Source organism: Kogia breviceps, chromosome 6, assembly GCF_026419965.1.
Source record: "Kogia breviceps isolate mKogBre1 chromosome 6, mKogBre1 haplotype 1, whole genome shotgun sequence".
Classification (NCBI taxonomy): Eukaryota; Metazoa; Chordata; class Mammalia; order Artiodactyla; family Physeteridae; genus Kogia; species Kogia breviceps.
The window spans coordinates 76,538,386-76,559,225 of NC_081315.1; the positions used below are offsets into that span (position 1 = coordinate 76,538,386).

The following is a 20,840-nucleotide window of genomic DNA, read 5'->3' on the forward strand; positions in this document are numbered from 1 at the left end:
GGCTGGGCCCATGAGCCATGGCCGCTGAGCCTGCGCGTCCGGAGCCTGTGCTCCGCAACGGGAGAGACCACAGCAGTGAGAGGCGCAAAAAAAAAAGAAAGAAAGAAAAGGATATCATTGTTTACTAGTATTCAAGGTTGAACACTTGTTGCTTTTAGGCCAAAATTACATGTTTATATTTTAAATGGATGAAACCTAGTCATTAAAAAGTCTCAAAAAAGCATCTGATGACCATTTGATATAGGTGAAGTTGTGAGAGAGGGGCATATCTACCTTAAAAGCTAAATGTGTCACTTCAGTTTTACTGTAGTCATTAGGTTTTGGAGGAATGTTTCTACAAAGGGATACTGGACTAAAATGCCAGTAATATATGAACAAAGTTCATAAGTAAAATCTAAACATTAGATTTTCTGCTAATACCTTTCCTTGGCCAGTTTTACAAGTACTATGGTTCATGTCTCATAAACTTTAAGTCAGAAAACAGAAACTAAAGATCATCATTTAAAATACTTTCTTTGCACTAATGTTCATATAACACAGGCATCTCTGACATTCCTAATTTCCAGTAACATGGGCACTTAAATTCATGATTCAAGAAAGGGTAAACCAGAGGGCTTACACTGGGGGGTACTAATGAAAACCCAAGCGTGAAAATCTAACTCCTCAAAGCATCACTGGCTTATGGTAATGCCACATACTAAGCATTCACAGTTCTTTTCTATATATTCATTAGAAATATGAGTGCCCATTTCTAGGGAATCTTTAAGCAACTGACATGTTGATACTTCTCAATAAAATTAGGAAAGTTTTAAAAAATCCTATACTTAACATTATCAAGTATGAAAACTATCTTACTGTTAACAATATTCTTATGGAAATATAATAATGTCAAAATTACAATTTATAGAAGAATAATAGGAGAAAAAATTATGCCTGAATAGGTATAGTTCTTCCTATAAAGCTGATTAATATGGTGCTTTACAAATTTACAAAATTTTAGATTTGGAAAACTGTGTTGCATAGTCTACACAGTTATCATATTTTTCTGTTCTTTCGGAATCCTGAAGCAGAATTAGCATTCTCCATTCAATAATCTGTCACAGGGAAACCACAGAGGAATACTAGAGTTTCCGAACAGCATTACCTTTTAATTTGCACTACTTTAAGGTGATAGGACACACCCAAGACACAAGGTAAATAAAGTGAGAAGTGTATGAATCCTTTATACTTTGAGCTTTTCATAGGAAAAGTGTTTTATAAATTCAAGTTGGTGTTTTGGGAGGCAAAGGAAACAAATAAATCTCAGACCAAAAAAAAAAAAATCCTAGTTTTTAAGACAGTTCCTAATGTCCAATATAGGATATAAGATACTGGCATTCAACTATCCAAATTTACATAGAATAGTAGTACTTTGGAGAAATATAAATAAATACTTTAAAAAAATAAAGGTATATAAATTAATGAAACTGGTATTTAAAAGATTTAATACAAGGAAAAAAAAGTATTATATAGTGGTACCAATTCTTAATACAAATTAAGCATAGTTTATATAATTTCAAAAGTTATTCACATTATTGCTCGATACCACAGTTGTACGGAACAAGTTCTTGACACACACAAAATTTGTATAATTTCAGGTTTATAAAAACAAAAATTTATACATAGGCCATTCAGAAATTTCGAAAGTTTTAAAATGCATGGAGATATGTACAACCAAAAGGAGAAGAAAATGTATGTCTGTACATATTTGAAAGAAACAAACTGATCTGACTCAAAACTTGTATGTCACACTCTCAATCAAAAAAGTATATATAACTGGACTGAAAGCAAACTCGTGGACTAAAACAGTACGAAATATGCCCTTCATTTCTCAGTAATAATCTGTTTTAAATATTAATGGGGTATTAAACACCAGCTTACTTTAATTCTACAACTTTTGCTTTCTTTCAGAAACTTTTCAGAAACACATATCCATTCTACAATTGTGTTAGACTGGGACAAATATTTTCCTTAGAAATTTTTTAAAGGAGTATTTCTATGCTTTTGTATACAAGACTTGATAAACAATAAAAAATAACCCAAATGAGGCCATTATTAATATCATCTTGATCAAAAATATACAGATTGTAATGCTACTATATTTTGTGATCCTGAGCTCTAGTAACCATTAGATACATGCATACCATTCAGGGATTTGTCTATTCTAATGAAAATAATTTAATCCTGCCTTACTACTTTTGAAGACAGAAATACCTTCAAAACTTTTTGATACGTCTTCATAATGTTATAGATATTTCTGCTGTAAACAGAGCATTAGGAATTGTATGAGAAAATATGTTAGGGTTCAAAAAGCTATGAAAGAAAATTTATTTTAAAATAATGACAATAAATTTTAAAAGCAAGAAAAATAATACAAAGAGGGTGCTTGCTAGAACAGATAAGTAGAGCCTTACAAAGGTCTTTTTCTATATTAAGGAATTAATAAATAAAGGACTGTGTGTACCTTGGTGGTAAAATAAAAAAGGCTGGCCACTTTTTATGCTAAGTTCAAATGTATTTTTTTGATAATACAAAAAAGTAATCCTTGAAAATCAGAATACATAACATAAAAGAGCACAATAACTTAAGTATTAAACATCTGTATGAAATAACTGTTGCAAAGTCTGACAAAAATGCACACTTAGAACATGCGGTTATTAAAAAAAACAAAAACGGAAAAAAACACCACACGATTCTGCAGAACCAATGTTATGTCACCACCAGGAGAGCACCAAGCAAGGCACCATTGGAAAGACAACATACTTGGAAAGTCTCTATAAATAAAGTAAATGCTAATCTGGTCGAAAAATCGGTGTCTTTGGTAAAAATTCTATGAGGATGACCTGTAGAAGGAGAAAAAAAAGTTTTAAAAAAAATTTTATCTTAAAAAAACTTCAGTTATATTCCATCACTTAAAATGATTTTGATAGTGCCTCTGACAGAAGGAGAGTGCATGCATGAATGAATGAGAAAAGGAAGCTAGCATTTACTGAGGACTAACTACATACCAAGTGTTTCATATTATATGGATCTATTTAATCCCAACAATTTTCTGTGAGGCAAGTATTGTCATACTCATTTTATAGATGAGAAAACTGATAATCCGAGAAGTGTAACACCATGGATTGTGGAGTCAGTATTTGAACAAAGGACTGTCTTAACTCCAAAGCCTTGCCCTTTCTACTGCCCTATGGTGGCTGTAGCTGACCCAATATTCACTTCCTCGGGCTTCCTCCCTTTTACCTAGAGTTGTTCTCATTATTGTACCAGGATATGTGATCTCTAGAAAAAGAGTTGGTCCTCTTTCTCTTAATTTTTTTAAAAGTCTTTTTTTTTAGGTTAGCAAAATTAAAGGTTAAAATTTGTTCCAAAAGACTTTTTACAAGAAAACTAAAGGAAAATCAACAAATACAAAACACAGTAACAAAGAAAGACACAAGTTGACCAGAGCTGATTTTTATTCTAAACTTGGAACTGTCTTAAATTACAATCAATTCTTCCTCTTGTTCCAACCCTATATGGAATAGATGCCAAAAAAAAAATTGTATGAACAGTTTCCAAGTTTGATGAACTCCTCATTCTTTTTCAGAAACTGTGTCTTGATATGACCTCCAGGTTTGGATACTCTTCTACATTTAGCCATCTGGGCCAGAAACCTTCATTTTCACTCTTCAGTTCTAGCTTTTGATCTGTCTCAATAAAGAAGGTATTTCTATACATGGCTCCAAAATATTCCTCTCCTAGTTGACTTATCCTTTGGTGCCCCCTGGGCCACTCTCCTGACCTGTTATTTGCCTACAAAATGTTTATTAGCTTCCTATCCAGCTTCTTTATTTGAGCTAGATTCCTCTGTTTCTCAGTTTCCTCATCTATAAGATAAAGGGATTGGAGAGATGACAAGATTCTTTGAAACTCTAAAATTTGATGATTAAATTACATTTTACAGTATATACTACATAATGAATAATAAAAGCTATCTTTGACTACACTTGAATTATTACTAGTTTTTAAAGAATAAATCTTACAAACTTTTCCCTTCAGAAGCTACACATAAAAATTAACCACTTGTCTCATTTCTTCTAGATCATACTGCTCTGCCATATCTGAATTTTAAAAAGTTGGTATCAAGTTGGTATTTTTCATAGATTTACTCCAATACTCAAAATATAATTGAGGAGAATTACTTCCCTTTAACTAATAAATGAAATTTTTGTAAGTTAAATAAAATCTGAGGTCAAATAGATATACATGGTAGATTATTTACTATCTTAACTTTTCAAAACTATTTTTAGGGGGTTTTTTAAATTATGTTTTTCCCCCATTCAACTATCACAAACATATACATACACATATACATACACACATACTCTCCAAGAAAACTTAGAAAAATACATTTTTTAAGCAATTTCTATTTTTTTTAAACTACTCTTCTTAGTAGAAGTGTTTATCTAAAAATTTATGATAATTAAAGGAAACTATTTTACAAACACAGCATATAAGTTCAGAATGTTTTGGAAGGTTAAATTAAATTATTTTATTTTAATTAATAATAGAACATCATAAAAATAAACATGAATATAATATGCATATTTTATGAATGAATGACATTCTTATAGTTCTATCTGGAAATAGTAGTATTGGGAATAACTCTTATGTTTTGCTTTCCAAAGTAAATTTAGAAATGTGCAAAATAAATAAATAAATAAATAAATAAAAAGCTCTATTTTAATCTTAGGGTTTGGGTTTATAAACATAGCAAATATTTTTTTCACAAAATCCTTTAAATCTCTTACATATCCATCCCTCCTCACAAAATACATAAACTCTCTCACCATCTATGATGAAAATATAAGACTAGCATATTCACAGGTCAATATCAAAACAAGTTATTTGAATGTGCTTTTATTATTATAAAGAAGTATCAAGTGCCTTTTTATCATCATAAGTTAACATGCTTAATATAATAGATAATGATAAAATCTACATTATTTCGTTCACTGAATAGAGATATTCTATGAAAGAAGAGACATTTTAAAGATATCTTTTATGTTCAAGGCTGGAAATGGGATTTGATTGTGTGCTAATGAAAGAAAGAGAAAATGCTACAGAGAAAAAAATTTTATGATAATTTCCAACTATTTCCAGTATCTAAGCACTGTTATCATCAATCTTTTATACTTATACACACACACACACACACACACACACACACACACACACACACACACACACAACCTATGATGTCTATACTGTTTCAAAGAATAGACAAAATCTGTCAGAAATGATGTGTCAGGTACTTAACTCTTCCTCAGATCTTTTTATTTTTGTATATTACCTTTCCATATTGAAAATAAAACACCCAAGCTCGAGGGAGAATAAAGATTCATAATTTTCTATAGTATTCTGAACTTTTCAAAAGGAGAAAAACTGTTCAAGTAAATCAAGCAGTCAGTAAATTAAATCTCATTCTAAGCTCTAAAATTCATTGTATATATATGCCCATTAGACATCTTTTAAAGAATAAACACAGGATGAGCAACACCTCATCTCTTGTTTACTTTTAAGATAATTTTTACAAAATAATATTCCAATAACACTTTAAAAGACTCTTTAAAGGCCACTGAGGTATGGGCAGTTAAAATCTATAAAGGCTAAAGGTTTCTTAAGCTCCAGCGGCTTGACTGAAAGGTTTTCTTCCATACTTGGAAACCTGATTAGCATTATATAAAAAAGCCATATCTGACTTGCTGCGTAACCAAAGTTGTGGTTATTCTTTATACAGCATCTAAAATTTCACACTCCATCAACACATGTTCAGCCTATTTTATCTTGGCAATTAATTTATTATTTTTCAGAACACAGTGAAGCCTTGTTTTCAAGTCATTCATAACTTTATAAATCAGTCTTGCACATGAAACCATGCATCTGTGAACCGTAGAAAATCCTTGCGCTCAGGAGATTAAGCTCCTGACACCTTTGCTGATTAATAATCATGGAAAGAATAAGATCAGAAGCAAAATAAATGATCATTTAATAGAGAAACTCACAAAACAGCCCTTTAACTTACATATTCCATCATGTTATTCGTTTCACATTTCCTTTTGCTCAGTCTCCAGTGCAAGCACAGCTAGACAAGAAGGAGAGTAAAAGAAGAAAAATGAGCTCTATTTTATTGCAGCACACAGACTAACCCATTTGTCCACCTTTCATATTTTTAGTTCAACAAAAGCATCTGTTTCCATACTGTGCAATTCAGACCCCAACGGTACGAAGCTGCTCCCTGTGGTACTCACCTTGTGGTATAACCTATTGTTTTCCCATTCTAATAACTTCTCAATCGATCTTCGTGTCTGGAAGACAAATGAGAAAAAAGTTTACTCTTGACTGGTTTTAGAAAAACTTTGTTTTGCAGCTGCTTTTTGTGTGAAAAGGAAAGAGGTATAAGACAGTGACTGAGTATAGGGTGGTCTATAACACTATCAATATTCAAGCACTAAATTGTAGTCTGAACAGAAATAGTACTCTATTTTGATAAAGATATGGTTTTGTTTTTTGGCATTGTATTTTTTAACTGTTTCGAACTTACTAGCCTCTGATTAAAACTATCAAAGTCTAAACAGCTAATGTTATCTACCAAATGACACAAATTTAAATCCCCATTTCTTTCAAAAATATTTTTGTAATACTTAAGTAGTAAAACAAGAATACCTTAATACATATATTTTAAGACAAAGGTTACTTACACATTAGTTAACGAAATGAAAAGGGCCTTTACAGTAAATTTAAAAAGGAAATAATTAAAAAATCAATTTGCTAACAAATCAAACTAATTTTTACCTCATACTTAAAAATAATGTCCAAATTTAAAAGCTAGTTTATTATTCCACAGATAAAGATTTTCAAACAGAGGCAAAACTGCATTTAAACCAATCATTTTTGTTGGTTTTCAAACAAAATTGGTTTTATTTGAAAATCAAACTCTTTATTCAATACTACTGTTAAAGGAATCAACTAAGAAATTAATATTTAAGATCACTTGATTTTTGCAATATATACTATGCAGCATGAAATGTTTCTTGCTTGGGAGGAATAAAGGGGAGGATAATTCATGGTGCCAGGTGTTAGGATGAGACTGACACAGCTGCAGGTGCAAACAGGACAGTGTTGCCACAAGAAGCAACTGCAACTTGCTGCAGCTGCAGCTTCCTTGCAAGGAAAGGAAAAAAGCATACAGCTCCATGAAAGTGCCACAAGTAAATAAGTACTAATCATCAAATACGAAAATCTTCATGTCAAACAAGGATGAGCTAGGTGAAAAACTGTTAGGATCAAGCTGGTTTTAAATACTTGAATGTTACATAATAAAATGTTTAATATTTACTTAAAGTACCTACTATAATCTAGTTACCATATTACCTCTTAGCATGTTAAACATGCTAAAGACACACCACAGTCACAGAGGTGCCAATTATAATTCATAACTACCACTTACTGCCTTACATTTTCTAAGCTTATGTCATAAAAATCAGAAAATCAACTAACTCCCTGGATAATAATATGCCAATGACTAATTTATTACATTACTTTTTTTGAACAGTTTTTTGGCAAGAATTTTAAAGGAAAAAAGTGCCCTCGTTAACAATGATCAGCAAACCTCACTTGTTTCTTTGTAAAGATAGCCTTTTAGAGGCAGCTCTCCTTTTAAATGAAAATAGGGCAGCAGTTATGGTCACACTTTTTGTTAATTTAGTTGCCAGTCAGCCCCAAATCAAAAGAAAATAAGGCTGCAGAGTGTAATTAACATTCAGTTCAGTCGTTTTGTCCCTTGTCTAGCCCCCAAGCTTTGTTAAAATTGCCATCTGAATGCTGAAGGCTGTAGGGAAATCGATTTGATTCTAATCGCACCATGAAAAGAACATGATCTAACTGCTTTCAGCCCTCCGTAAATCTGTACTAGGTCTTTAGCACAATGCAACTTCCAATTTAAAAAGCACTGAATGTCTCGTCAATGACTTTGTGAAGAAAAAAGAACAAGGAGCAGACATAAAAATTCCAATAGTTGTTTAAGCATTAAAGTTCATTTGCATCACAGCGAACCTGAAAAGGGCTGACCTCTCAAACCGCCTCTCAGGTCTATGAAGTTGTAGCCTTGACAAGCTCACATTGACAGAGCTCATTGACTCTGAAAGGCTACTCTATCAATGGTGAAAAATGGCAATAGGTTCTACTCTGAGCAGGCATCTGCCTGCCCACCCGCTGCTAAACCAATGGCAAAACCGATTCAAAACCTGAATCTACCTTGTAATCTTCCTTTCTAGGACCTTTTAATTATAGATTAAGATTACTATACAATTTGAGGTTTTACTTTTTACTGATGGTTTAAAAAGGGGGCAGGGGGTATGAAAGAAGTAAGCTGGGGAGAACAAGCTTTCCAAGTCTCTTGTTTCATATTAATGTATAAAAATTAAAAGTTTAACATTACATTCTGCAAATATTCATTACTCACAGAAAAAAGTGTAGTTACCACAATCATCGTTTCATCACAAATTTAAACCCATACTATATTATAACAAGAACAAATCTCATTATGAATGGATCTCATGGTGTATATGATACATACACACACACATAAATTTAGAAACTTAAATATTTACTTTAAATAAATCAACTACCAGTATCTGAATACAAGATAATTATAAAGTATGAACCTTAAATTCCAAAATATTTATGTAGGAATTCTGAATTTATCCTTTGCCTCTAATTGGAAGTTTAATGACAAGGTTTGATATAATAATTATATCTTACAATATTTAAGAATTCTAAACCAAACAAACGGTGGTATGCCAGATTCTACGTAAGCATCTAAATATAAAATATTTTTACACACTTGACGGTCTGGAGTAATAGCTGTGAATTAGCACCATCTAATCTTGCTATAAGACTTCTTTCCTGCTTGACAGGTGAAAAAAAAAAAAGCACTTGCACGTGCAGCTTAATTAATCATTGCACTTGACATCTCAATGATTTACAGTGAGGAGCAGGTGAGAACATACAAAACCAGAAAGGAACCCTTCATCTGAGTGGAACATTTCTAGCACACTAAGGTGACAAGTATATAGATTCTAACAGTCATTTAAAAAAAAAAAAAAAAGAAAGAAAGAAAAGAGAGAAAGAAAGAAAAGAAACTGTGCCACAAATTATTTGTTAGTAACAACAAAAGCTCAAATTAAATGGGGGGGAAAAAAGCTTTAACTACTGAGAATGTTTAATACTTTGCAATTATTTTAGTTAACAAAATCAAAATATATTTTCACAATTAAATACAATACCAATTTGGCAGATATTGAAAAAATATATGACACTTCAGCATTTATAAAAGCTATTTAAAGCCTTTAAACATGAAAAGAAAGTACCTTATTATTGCAGTAATCTAGAAATAAAAGTTAAGAGTTTATGTCCACAGGGTTGTCAGATAGCTATTTCTAATGAAATATAAGATTTAACATTGCCAAACTCTGTAATTACTACTGGACAAACTCAACCATATAAAAATACGTCCTTGATTTTTAAAAGTTTGTATCAATCACCAAATTCAACATAAATTAAAGCAAACTAATATGCATCAGAACAAAAACAATATGTATAGGGTCTGTCAACATGAAGTACCAAAAAAAAAAAAATCATCTTTAAGTATTCTAGGCCAGTGGATCTAAAAATAAGTCATCTTAATTTTCTTAAAAGAATTTGGTGCTTGTGAAAAGCACCAGATTGACAGTCATGGGAACTAAAAATCTTCTGTTTAACTGAAAGAACAGGGGAAAGGGCAGTGCAGGCTTCAGTGCAAGCTTCCCTACAGTGGGCCTTAATCCTTTTCAGTGCTCACACCCTGGGGGCGAGAAGACAGGTTAGTGGTTCTTAACCAATGAATCCTCAGTCCTTCTGCATAAGATGATCAATAAGAAATCTAATTTTATCATGGATTCTTATACTTAATTAAAAGGACCAAGACCACCAACTCATACCATGTAATCAAAACAAGTTTTTTATGAGAATAACATCATGTCAACTAACCTCGTTGGGAAAAGGACTGCTCCAAGCATCTGGACTCCTACCCATCTCCCTCATCACAGAGCTCTCACTTTAACTTTTTTTTTTTTTTTTTTTTTTTACACATTTCCTCATTTCAACACCTTGCTAATTATATTTTTCTCACTGGTGAACTAGTTCTAATATAGCTGTTGAGAAATGTTAAAGTAAAAAATAATAGAGGTTTAAAAACATCATTACAATTATAAATAGACTTATTTACTAAATAGACTCAACTTGAGTAATAAGTAGTAACAACAGGATAGAAATTTTGGCTTCTACTCCTTTGGTTCCTATACATTTTTGATAGACTTGTGGAAATAAGTCAAAACATGCAAAATGCAAAAGAGGTAAAATAGCCTGGATAATTCACATAAAAGGCCAATAATGATTAATCAACAATTAATATTAGGTATGATATAGCCCTATCAATTTCCAAAGCATCTAGAGTAAGCTTACAATAGAAAAATACATATGAAACACCTCGATATAGTTAAGTTACTGCAATTGAAAATTAGGATTTCCTGAAAATTCAAATTTCACTTATTATTAGAAGAAACATTTTTGTAATTTTTTCTAATATCAAATATCGTACTTTCTAAGGAATATGTTATTATTCCCTATAAACAAATTATGTGCCACTAGATATAAATAAGTCTTTCAGGACAGCAAGAAATCATTTAGAAAATCTTCAATGTATTACTTCGAAGCCTACCTTGTTACCACTATTACCTAACAGTATACTCATTACCAACGATTCAATTACTCACAATCAATTGTCTGGAAAAACGGTTTTTCAAAGAAGTAGTTTTCTAGAACTTGCTAATAAAATCATAGAAATCTCGTAGATTTTAAAGTACTTAAAACCAAAGGAAAAATGTTTAATGTGGAAGCTGTAACAAAATTTCTCTGAATTTTTCTCAAAGAAATGGCATTCTTATCAGCCTTTAGAACATAAGATGCTAAGATATGTTAACAAAATGTATAAATAGGGTAGCTCACTAATAACTATTTGTAAAAGTTCAACTATTTAAAATTAAAGCTTATTTGAATAGGATTTATTCATAACATCACAGAAGGTCAAAGTGCAATTTCAAATGTTCAATGTCTTATTTAAACAAGTTTTAGTTTTAAACTCCTAAATTTATAATGCATTAATTAAGCTTTAGCTAGAATAATGCTTTGAATGTATTCACAATTTTTTAAACTTTTAAGTATTTTCAAATAAGAACTATACTTATCTTTTGACATCTGTGCGAATTCAAATAATTAAAATAAGTGAAACAAAAGTGTTCTTAGTTATAAGTCATTAGAAAGAAATCATACAAATTTTAAATAATTATTTTAACTTAAGAGAAAATTACTTGATTCACCTCTGTATGTTCTGGATTAATATAAACCTTATACTGCAGTTATGTGCAGAAAATTAAATGGCATATCTCAGTATTATGATACATGAAAAATCTATATTCACCAAAAGACAAACTAGAATATGATTAGATTCCTCAAAAGGATTTTTAAACAAATTCCCTTCCTGTACTTAAAGGCCGCTTTTAAAAATTTTATGTGAATATTAAATTTGAAGTAACCTAGATAAACTAAATATCCACTAAAGTATATTCAGAACAATCCTTTTCATACTGTTTGTTAAAAGTACTATTTTTAGATGAAGATAAACTAAACAACTGCAAATATTTTGTGTATCAAAAATGCCCTTTTAACTTAGTACTGAGCAGTGACTTATAGGTACTAATCTTAAACAAGGTATGCTTAAATACAGTTTAATCAAGAGTATATGACTAGGGCTTCCCTGGTGGCGCAGTGGTTAAGAATCCACCTGCCAATGCAGGGGACACGGGTTTGAGCCCTGGTCCGGGAAGATCCCCCATGCCTTGGAGCAACTAAGCCAGTGTGCCAACAACTACCGAGCCTGCGCTCTAGAGCCCGCGAGCCACAATTACTGAAGCCCCAGAGCCTAGAGACCATGCTCTGCAACAAGAAAAGCCACCGCATGTGAGAAGCCCTCACACCCCAACTTAGAGTAGCCCCTGCTTGCCGCAACTAGAGAAAGCCCGTGCACAGCAAGAAGACCCAACACAGCCAAAAATAAATAAATTTATACTTTTTTTAAAAAAGAGTGTATGACTAGGCCTGTGGTTCTTAACTTTTTAAGGTTACTCTGACTACTTTGTGAATGATGAAAATGGCATTTATGGGCTTCCCTGGTGGCGCAGTGGTTGAGAGTCCACCTGCCGATGCAGGGGACACGGGTTCGTGCCCCGGTCTGGAAGATCCCACATGCCGTGGAGGGGCTTGGCCCGTGAGTCATGGCCGCTGAGCCTGCACGTCCGAAGCCTGTGCTCCGCAACGGGAGAGGCCACAGCAGTGAGAGGCCCGCGTACCGGAAAAAAAAAAAAAAAAAAAAGATCAATAATCAAAAGAAAAAACCCACGGAAACAGATCCACAGATAATCCAAGTATTGGCATTAGTTGACAGGAATTTAAATTAACTATGATTAGTACGTTCAATTAAATAGAGGGAAAAGACGGACAAAATGGGTGAAAAGATGAATTTCAAAAGAGGACTAGCCTCTATAAAAACATCAAATGGACCTTCTAGAAATGAAAAATACACTATCTGAAATTAAGAACTCATGGCACGGGGTAACAGCAGATTGGACACTGCAGAAGATGAGCAAATCTTTATATAAACCACCACACCAATACTATGTTCTAAATATTCAGAGGGAACTGAATGTCAGCCAGCTCCAGGCAAAACACATTTTAAAGGCGTCTAACACATCTTTAAAGTCCCAGTGCCATCTCTGCACATTTAAGACTCAAAGTTTACACTTCTTTCTTGCATATCCTCTTTCATAATGAGAATTTAATTTAGTAACATGTTTTTACTCCAGCTAAAAACAAATCATCAGTGCCATTCACACTAACAGCAGTAATTTATTTAGTTTATGTAAGAATCAGTTTTCTAAGTTTCAAGCCTAAAGTATTCTTGAAAATGAAACAGCAATAAATATATTCTTCTGGTCCTAAGAAATTTTTTACATGAGATCCATTTTCCACAGCAATTGAAGTAAGATTTGAAAGAGGTTAAACCTATTTCTTTATCCTTATAATGTGGGAGATACTAAAGAAGAGGCAAAAAACTGCAAACTGAACACTTAAGGATAGATGGGTGTTAGAATACCCAACTCTTCCTTCCATGCGAGTCCCTGTCCCTCCTACTTTGCATTAACTCCTTCCATGACATTCTCAGTGTCTCTAAGAGTAAATACACAAGTTTTAAGGAAGGGTGTAATATTATAAAAAAAACACAACTTTACCAGAAATAATGTGTACTTATTTATTAGGGAATGAGAACCTAATAATTCTTCAAAGACAGGGATGTTGATTTTTGTTTTTATAAAAGTAAAATAGAAGCAAAAGCAATATATCAATTCTTAGTTGTCCAACTGGAACTTTGTATAAAATTTGATTAAAATATACTGTTTTCCTGCATCTTTAACTCCTTTATGGCCTCCTTCCTTTACTGTTAGTTTGTATTTTCAAGAAATACAAATTTGTTTAAATATTAGGGAAAAAATAATTGGAAAGCTAAGTCTGCTGAAAAACTAAAGTACTGCAAAAGCTAATATAAAATGCTTGAACATTGTTACCATTTATAAATCAACTGGATAAACTTACAACACTCCATGGGCCTGAATCTCCTATCTTGTGAAATAATAATCTTTTAAGTTTCTTCCAAACCTCTAAAGTCCACCTGCTTCCAGGTATAAAATTAAATCATGATAAGTAATAAAAAACAATTTGATTTTGTATCCTTATCAGAGTGAAAAAAAAAAAGCATATCTGAGGCTTTAAGCCTGGGGTTCAAATTATGGCCTAGCTTTGTAGACTGTAGGAATCTCAAATACATTACTTAACTTCTGAGCCTCAGTTTTCTCATCCTTAAAATAGGAATAATATGAATGCCTACTCTTGGAATTTGGGGAAGATTGAATGACACAGTACAAGTAAATTGATTAACTCAATGACCCTGGCATAAAGTGAACACTCAAGATTAGAAGAGAACATATGGGTTTTGCAATATATATGTGTATCAGATCATCATGTTGTACACTTTAAACTTACACAATGTTATGTGTCAATTACATCCCAGTAAAGCTGGGGGTGGGGGAAGAATGCATGGGGTAGATCTTATGTTAAATGTTCTCATCACACCTACACACACAAAAGAGGGAGGAAAGGAGTGAATTATTAGAGGTGATGGCTGGGTTTACGGCATCGCTTATAATGTTGGTTTCACAGATGTATACTTATCTTGAACATATGAAAGCCCTTATAAATATGTTATATTTATAGAAATAAAGCAATTGGATAGCATTCATTAAAAAAGTTAGCATTGGTTTTCCTATACTTTCAATTAATAATAATGACTGTCATAAGAATACATTTAATTCATCATCTCTTGTTTATCAGAAACTTTTCAAGATCGCCCTTCACTAAAATTTCATTATGATGTTTTTAAGTTTGTTTTGCTTTCATTACCTGAAACATGTTAGAAGCATTTTTCTTTATATAATTATTCATCCAAATGTTCACTGACATTCTCATCTTATGATTCAGAGTTACTGAATACAAATGCTCAAATCCCAAACACAGAGTAAATTAGAATTCTAAAAGTTTTGGGTAACTTTTAATACTGTTAGTATAACTGAGTAAGTATACTTCAAATTCCTCTCATATACAAATATTTGCAGCTCTTTGGTTATGATTGTCCTAGGTTCACTTTCCCTTGAATTTTTTTAAGTCTTACAAGGCTGCATTCTCACTCAAAACCCTCCACTCTTGACCTCTTCCATTTGGATTTTCCACCCCTTGTACACCCCAACCAAAGTAACTCACAATTATTGGATAACTAAACTTGAGGTTGAAAGAAAAGATATCTAGAAGTAAATCTAAGCATTCTACAACTTAAAGTAAAAGAAATACAGTTAGATGAGATACAGGCCATTTTTTTTAAATCAAAGTTTTAAAACTAAATAGCAATTATCCAAAAAACTCATAGAAGCCAAAAAGGTAAAAGAAAAACAAAAAACAAAACAAAACAAAAAAAAAAAACAAAGAAAGAAAATATTTTACTAAAATGTTAATTCTTTAGATTTGAAATAAAAATCAATATTGAGAACTTCTTTACTTAGAGCTTGGAAATAGTGATGTTTTGTAGACCTACACAGCTCAATTTTCAAAGGATTATAGATTTTTAGGGCTGGAGAGTACCTAGAGAGATCAGTCAGCCTCTCTTCTTCTGAGATTAAAAGAAAAAGAAGGTGTGTTTGTGGGGGGGTGAAAGTCCAGGCTCAGAGAGGTTTTAAGCGACTCTCTCAAAGTCACTCAGCTTCAAACACTGATTTACTATTGTATATACTTTATCACACTGCTCCTGCAGAAAAAAAAAAATGTTATTTACTCTAAAAGACAAGATGCTTTTATTTCCTTAGGAATCTTATTTTGAATAGTGAGGACTATATCTTCTGAAATGTTATGTTCTTGCTACTCAAGAATTTCGAAAGCCAAAAGGTACATTCGTTCAGCAAACACTTATTGAACATAAAGTAGACGAGAGGCACTGTGAGAGGCACTGGGGATATAGTAGTTAGCAAGATAGACACTGGGAAGAATAATAATAAAATGATATTAATAGCAACTGCTGTTAACTAAGCACACACTATAGCCAAAATACTACACTAAGTACTCTACATGCACTTGCTCTAATTTTTAAAACAACACTGCAAAGAAGAGATTAACGCCATCTTAGAGAGGTAAAAACTGAGGTTTAGAGAGAGTGAACTGATCAGTCATTCTGAGTAAGTACCACTTTCCAAACCAGTTCCTCTAGCACCAAAGTGCAGGTCCCAGCTACCACATGTTACAGCCTATTTCCCAATTCCTAAAGAAATGATCCCCTGATATAGGACGACATACAAATAAAAGTATAAAGGGAATGGAAATATACACCATTTACAACAAATCCATACAGAGAGCACTTTTAGAAAGCCACACAATTTTGGCCATCATATGTAAGAGAGAGATTAAAGCACTAAAAAAAGGAGGTAAGACAACTCATATGATTAAGAAATTGGTGTATAAACATTCTAAACTTAAGAGTTCTTCAGTCAGAAAGGATAATGGCTGAGAGCATATAAAAACAGTCTATAAAACCACTAAATGTGGGATATTTTATATATATATATGCAAAATCTTAGAAGACTGAAACTAACAGTTACTTTAGGATGGAAAACAAACTAAAACAAAAAATACTGTAACACAATGTACAGTAAAATTATGAAACTTATTTCCTCAATAAATGAGCCAGCCTGAAAGCAAAAACAAGTCATAAAGAGTTCACTTACTTAGACATCAATTTTCAAAACTATAATATTACAATTAAGGCACAATCAAAAAGCAAAGTATAATCACAAGTATCAACAAAAATAAGCTTTTGCAAAGTACAGGTCAAAAAATCTATTTAATGAAGCTGAAGCATTTAATTTGCTTGTAAGCTCCTCAAGCTCTTACAAAGAACACCAAAAGGCTGAGGTTTTCTGTTTTATTGTCTTCCAAGCACTTATCACTATTTTTAATTACCTCATTGCTTTTTGTCTACATTTTAAGTCTACAAGAGGAAACATATAACCTCTAAACAGTATCTAAACAGCATCTTAAATAGTACCAAGCCCACAGTGCAGCCTTAGAAATATTAATTGAATTAATGAATAAGTAACTTCCAGAGAATGGCATACTAGCAGCATAAAGAAGTGGTAGCTAAAACCAGCAATTTCATAAGACAGATAAGCTTATATTCTAAGAGTATCAACTTTATTCAATAAGTCATTTTAAACATTTTCTATTAAAACAACTATGTTATATAATAGAATGTAAAATTCAGATGAGTGTCTAAGATGTAACACAAAACTTCAAACATATTTTGTGATTGCAGTTTGGCTACTTCATATTTCTAGACCCTAAGGACATATATTTATTGTCTTTTGTTATTAGAGCTACTTCACGAAAAACATGACAAGTACTTACAAACTTAAACTATCTCTGCACTCATCTAGCCAATTCTCCAAATAGACTACATGCTCTTTGACTATAGCGTTAATATAAATCTTTCAATCCGCAGCACAGTAGTTATTTGTCAAAACACTTCTATAAAAAGAGGACATTCAGACATTCATTTTCAGCAACGATGCAGCAATAGGCACCAGATTTACCCTCTGGCCTGAAACCATCAAAACAAACAAACAAACAAACAAAAAACCAAAATACCCCTCAAAGCATATGAAACTGTTTTCAGAACAATGGACAACAGACAATGAAAAACCAGAATTCCTGGGAGACCAGAGGCAAATGAGAAAGGCCCTATGATTTCCCATGATTACTGATGTCAGAGAGCTTCCAGGTCACAGTGAATGGAGGGAGAGCCCAGACAAAGCCTGGCAACTCTGAGTTAAGGAGACTGAGCTGAGAATCTGAGGAAACCAAGGCAGCTAGAAGCCACAGAACAGAATACCAGAAAGGAAAGTGCTGCAAAGAACTCCAAAGATCTGCAGATAGTCCCTACTGAGTATTAAGGTGAGTGCTGAGCAGCACATTTGGGTAAGGAAACTACCAAAGGTAGAGCAAAGAACTACTAGAAAGGATTAGAGGAAGAGTATCCAAAACTGACAAAAGATCCAGCACAAAGCCTCTTTCCATGAGCCAGACTAGAGAACATCACAATTAACAAGCTACTGAGTAAAGTAACCAGGAAGGTCTTGCCTCACTAGTGCTCAGCCCTAGACTAAACTCTGCTCTGGTTCCTCGAGAAGTTAAGCACAAATTGTGATATATATGCATAATGGGTTATTATTCAGCCATAAAAAAGAATGGAGAATTGATACACATTACAACACAGAGGAACCTTGGTGAATGCTCCTAAAATTTAAGGAAGAAATAATGCATATTCTACACAAACTCATCCAGAACACTGAAGTGGAGGGAACACTTCCCAACTCATTTTGTGAGGCTATTACTGCCCCAATGCCAAAATCAGACATTATGAGAAAAGACTACAGAAAAATATCCTTCAAGAACACAGATATAAGACTTCTAAACAAACTTATAGTCTATCAAATCCAACAAAAATATTAAAAGAAAAATAGACATGACCAAGTGAGGTTCATTCCAGGAATGCAAGGTTGGTTTAACATCCAAAAATCCAATCAATTCCACATATTTCTAAACGAAAAACCATATAACCACTCGAAAGAAGCAGAAAAGGTGTCTGACAAAATCCAACATCTATTCCTAATAAAAACTCTCCACAAACTAGTAGAATAAAACTTACTCATATGATAAAACACATCTACAATACCGTGTAATTAATATGATATGGAATGATTAAAGTGAGAATGCATTCCCCCTAATATCAGGAGCAAGACAAGGACATATGTTCTCACTGCTTCTAATCAGTGTTTTTCTGGAGATTCTAGTCAGTGCAGTTAGAAATAAATAAACAAATTAAATCCAAAGCAAGGAGAAGAAATAATAAAAATAAGAGCAAAAAATCAGTGAAATTGAAAACATAAAAATAGAGAAAATCAGGCCTAAAGGAGTCTACTCTCATCACGCCTATTCAACATCTTACTGGAAATCCTACTCAGTGAAAAAAGAGAGAAAGAAATAAAAGGTATACAGATTAGAAATCAAGAAATAAAACAACATGGTTATCTATGTAGAAAATCCCATAGAATGTACAAAAACATTCCTGGAATATAATAAGATCACAGGACACAATGTCAATATACAAAAATCAATTGTATTTTTTATGTACTAGCAATGAACAACTGGAAATCAAAAATTTAAAAATACCATTAATAGCACCAAAACCAAAGAAATAAATACACATAAAGCTGACAAAATATGTGCATGATCTGTATGCTATGCAAAAAATTACAAAATACCGATGAAAAAGAAATCAAAGACCTAAATAAAGAGAGGTATGCCATATTAATGGTTTAGAAGACTTGTTAAGATGTCAATTTTCTCCATATTGATCTATAATTTCAATCCATCAAAATGCCAGCATTTTTTTTTTTTTTTTTTTTTTTTTTTTTTGTGGTACGCGGGCCTCTCACTGTTGTGGCCTCTCCCGTTGCGGAGCACAGGCTCCCGACGCACAGGCTCAGAGGCCATGGCTCACGGGCCCAGCCGCTCCGCGGCATGTGGGATCTTCCCGGACCGGGGCACGAACCCGTGTCTCCTGCATCGGCAGGCGGATTCTCAACCACTGCGCCACCAGGGAAGCCCTAGCATATTTTTTTAGACACAACAATCTGATTCTAAAACATATATGAAAAATGAAAGAAATCAGAATAGCCAAAACAATCCTGAAAAAGAATGAAGTTTGGAAGATTTGCCCTACCTGATTTCCATAATTACTATGAAGCTATAAGGTACTAAACTATATACATATATATATACACACACACACATACACACATACATATATATGTGTATATATATACACACACACACTAGGTACTATATATACATATATATAGATGTATCTTGTATATAGTACTTTATAGTTTTATAGTAGGTACTACAGCACTATAGCATATATATATACTATATACTATACAGCTATAAAATATTATAAATAAGACCACATGGTACTGAAATCAAGATGGACACACAGAAGTCAATAGAACAGAAAAGAGTCCAGAAATAGATCCACATAAATATGGTTGACTGACTTTTGACAATGTACCAATGCAATAGCAATTTAATGGAAAAAGGATAGTCTTTTCAACAAATCATCCTGGAAAACTTGAAGTCATATGCAAAAAATGAACGTTGATCTACTCACACCTATACAAATACTGACTCAAAATGGGTGATAGATCTAAAAGTAAAATGCAGAAAAGATCATAGGAGAAAAATGTTGTGGCCCTAATTTAGGCAAAGAATTCTTATATATGACACCAAATGCACAAACAATTTTTTAAAAATTAACAAATTGGGGCTTCCCTGGTGAGGCAGTGGTTGAGAACCCGCCTGCCGATGCAGAAGACATGGGTTCATGCCCTGGTCCGGGAAGATCCCACATGCCGCGGAGCGGCTGGGCCTGTGAGCCATGGCCATGGCCGCTGAGCCTGCGCGTCCGCAGCCTGTGCTCCGCAATGGGAGAGGCCACAACAGTGAGAGGTCCGCATACCGCAAAAAAAAAAAAAAAAATTAACAAATTGGACTTAAGCAAAATAAAAAACTTTTTCTCTGCCAAAGACAATAAGAGAATGAAAAGACAATTACAGACTGCAAAAACATATTTGCAAGTTATATATCTGACAAGGGATGTCCTTCATTTGGTGAATGGATAAACAAATTGTGATAATCCATACAATAGAATGCTACTCAGAAATAAAAAAGAATAAACTATTGATACATGAAACAATAGATGACTCTAAAGTACACTACCTGAATGAAAGAAGCCAGATTCAAGTAGCTACACTGTATACTTCCATTCATACAATATTCTAGAAAAGGCAGAACCATAGGGATAGAGAACAGATCAGTGTTGCCAGGGTTTAAGAACTGAAGAGGGTGTGACTACAGTGGGACAGAAAAAGGAAGTCTGTTGAAGTGAAAGA

General features: G+C 33.0%; 1 protein-coding gene across 1 annotated transcript in view; it reads right to left on the reverse strand.

Annotated features, from left to right (window-relative positions):
• Positions 1 to 2,353: 2,353 nt before the first annotated feature.
• CHIC2 (cysteine rich hydrophobic domain 2) overlaps positions 2,354 to 20,840 on the reverse strand; it is a 44,500-nt gene continuing 26,013 nt past the window's right edge. Inside the window, exons 4-6 of the mRNA XM_059067667.2 lie at positions 6,333 to 6,389; positions 6,107 to 6,166; positions 2,354 to 2,882 (exon numbers count right to left, since the gene is read on the reverse strand). Of these exons, the coding sequence (XP_058923650.1) occupies positions 2,832 to 2,882; positions 6,107 to 6,166; positions 6,333 to 6,389 (168 nt within the window). The 3' untranslated portion in view covers positions 2,354 to 2,831. The remainder of the gene's footprint in view (positions 2,883 to 6,106; positions 6,167 to 6,332; positions 6,390 to 20,840) is intronic.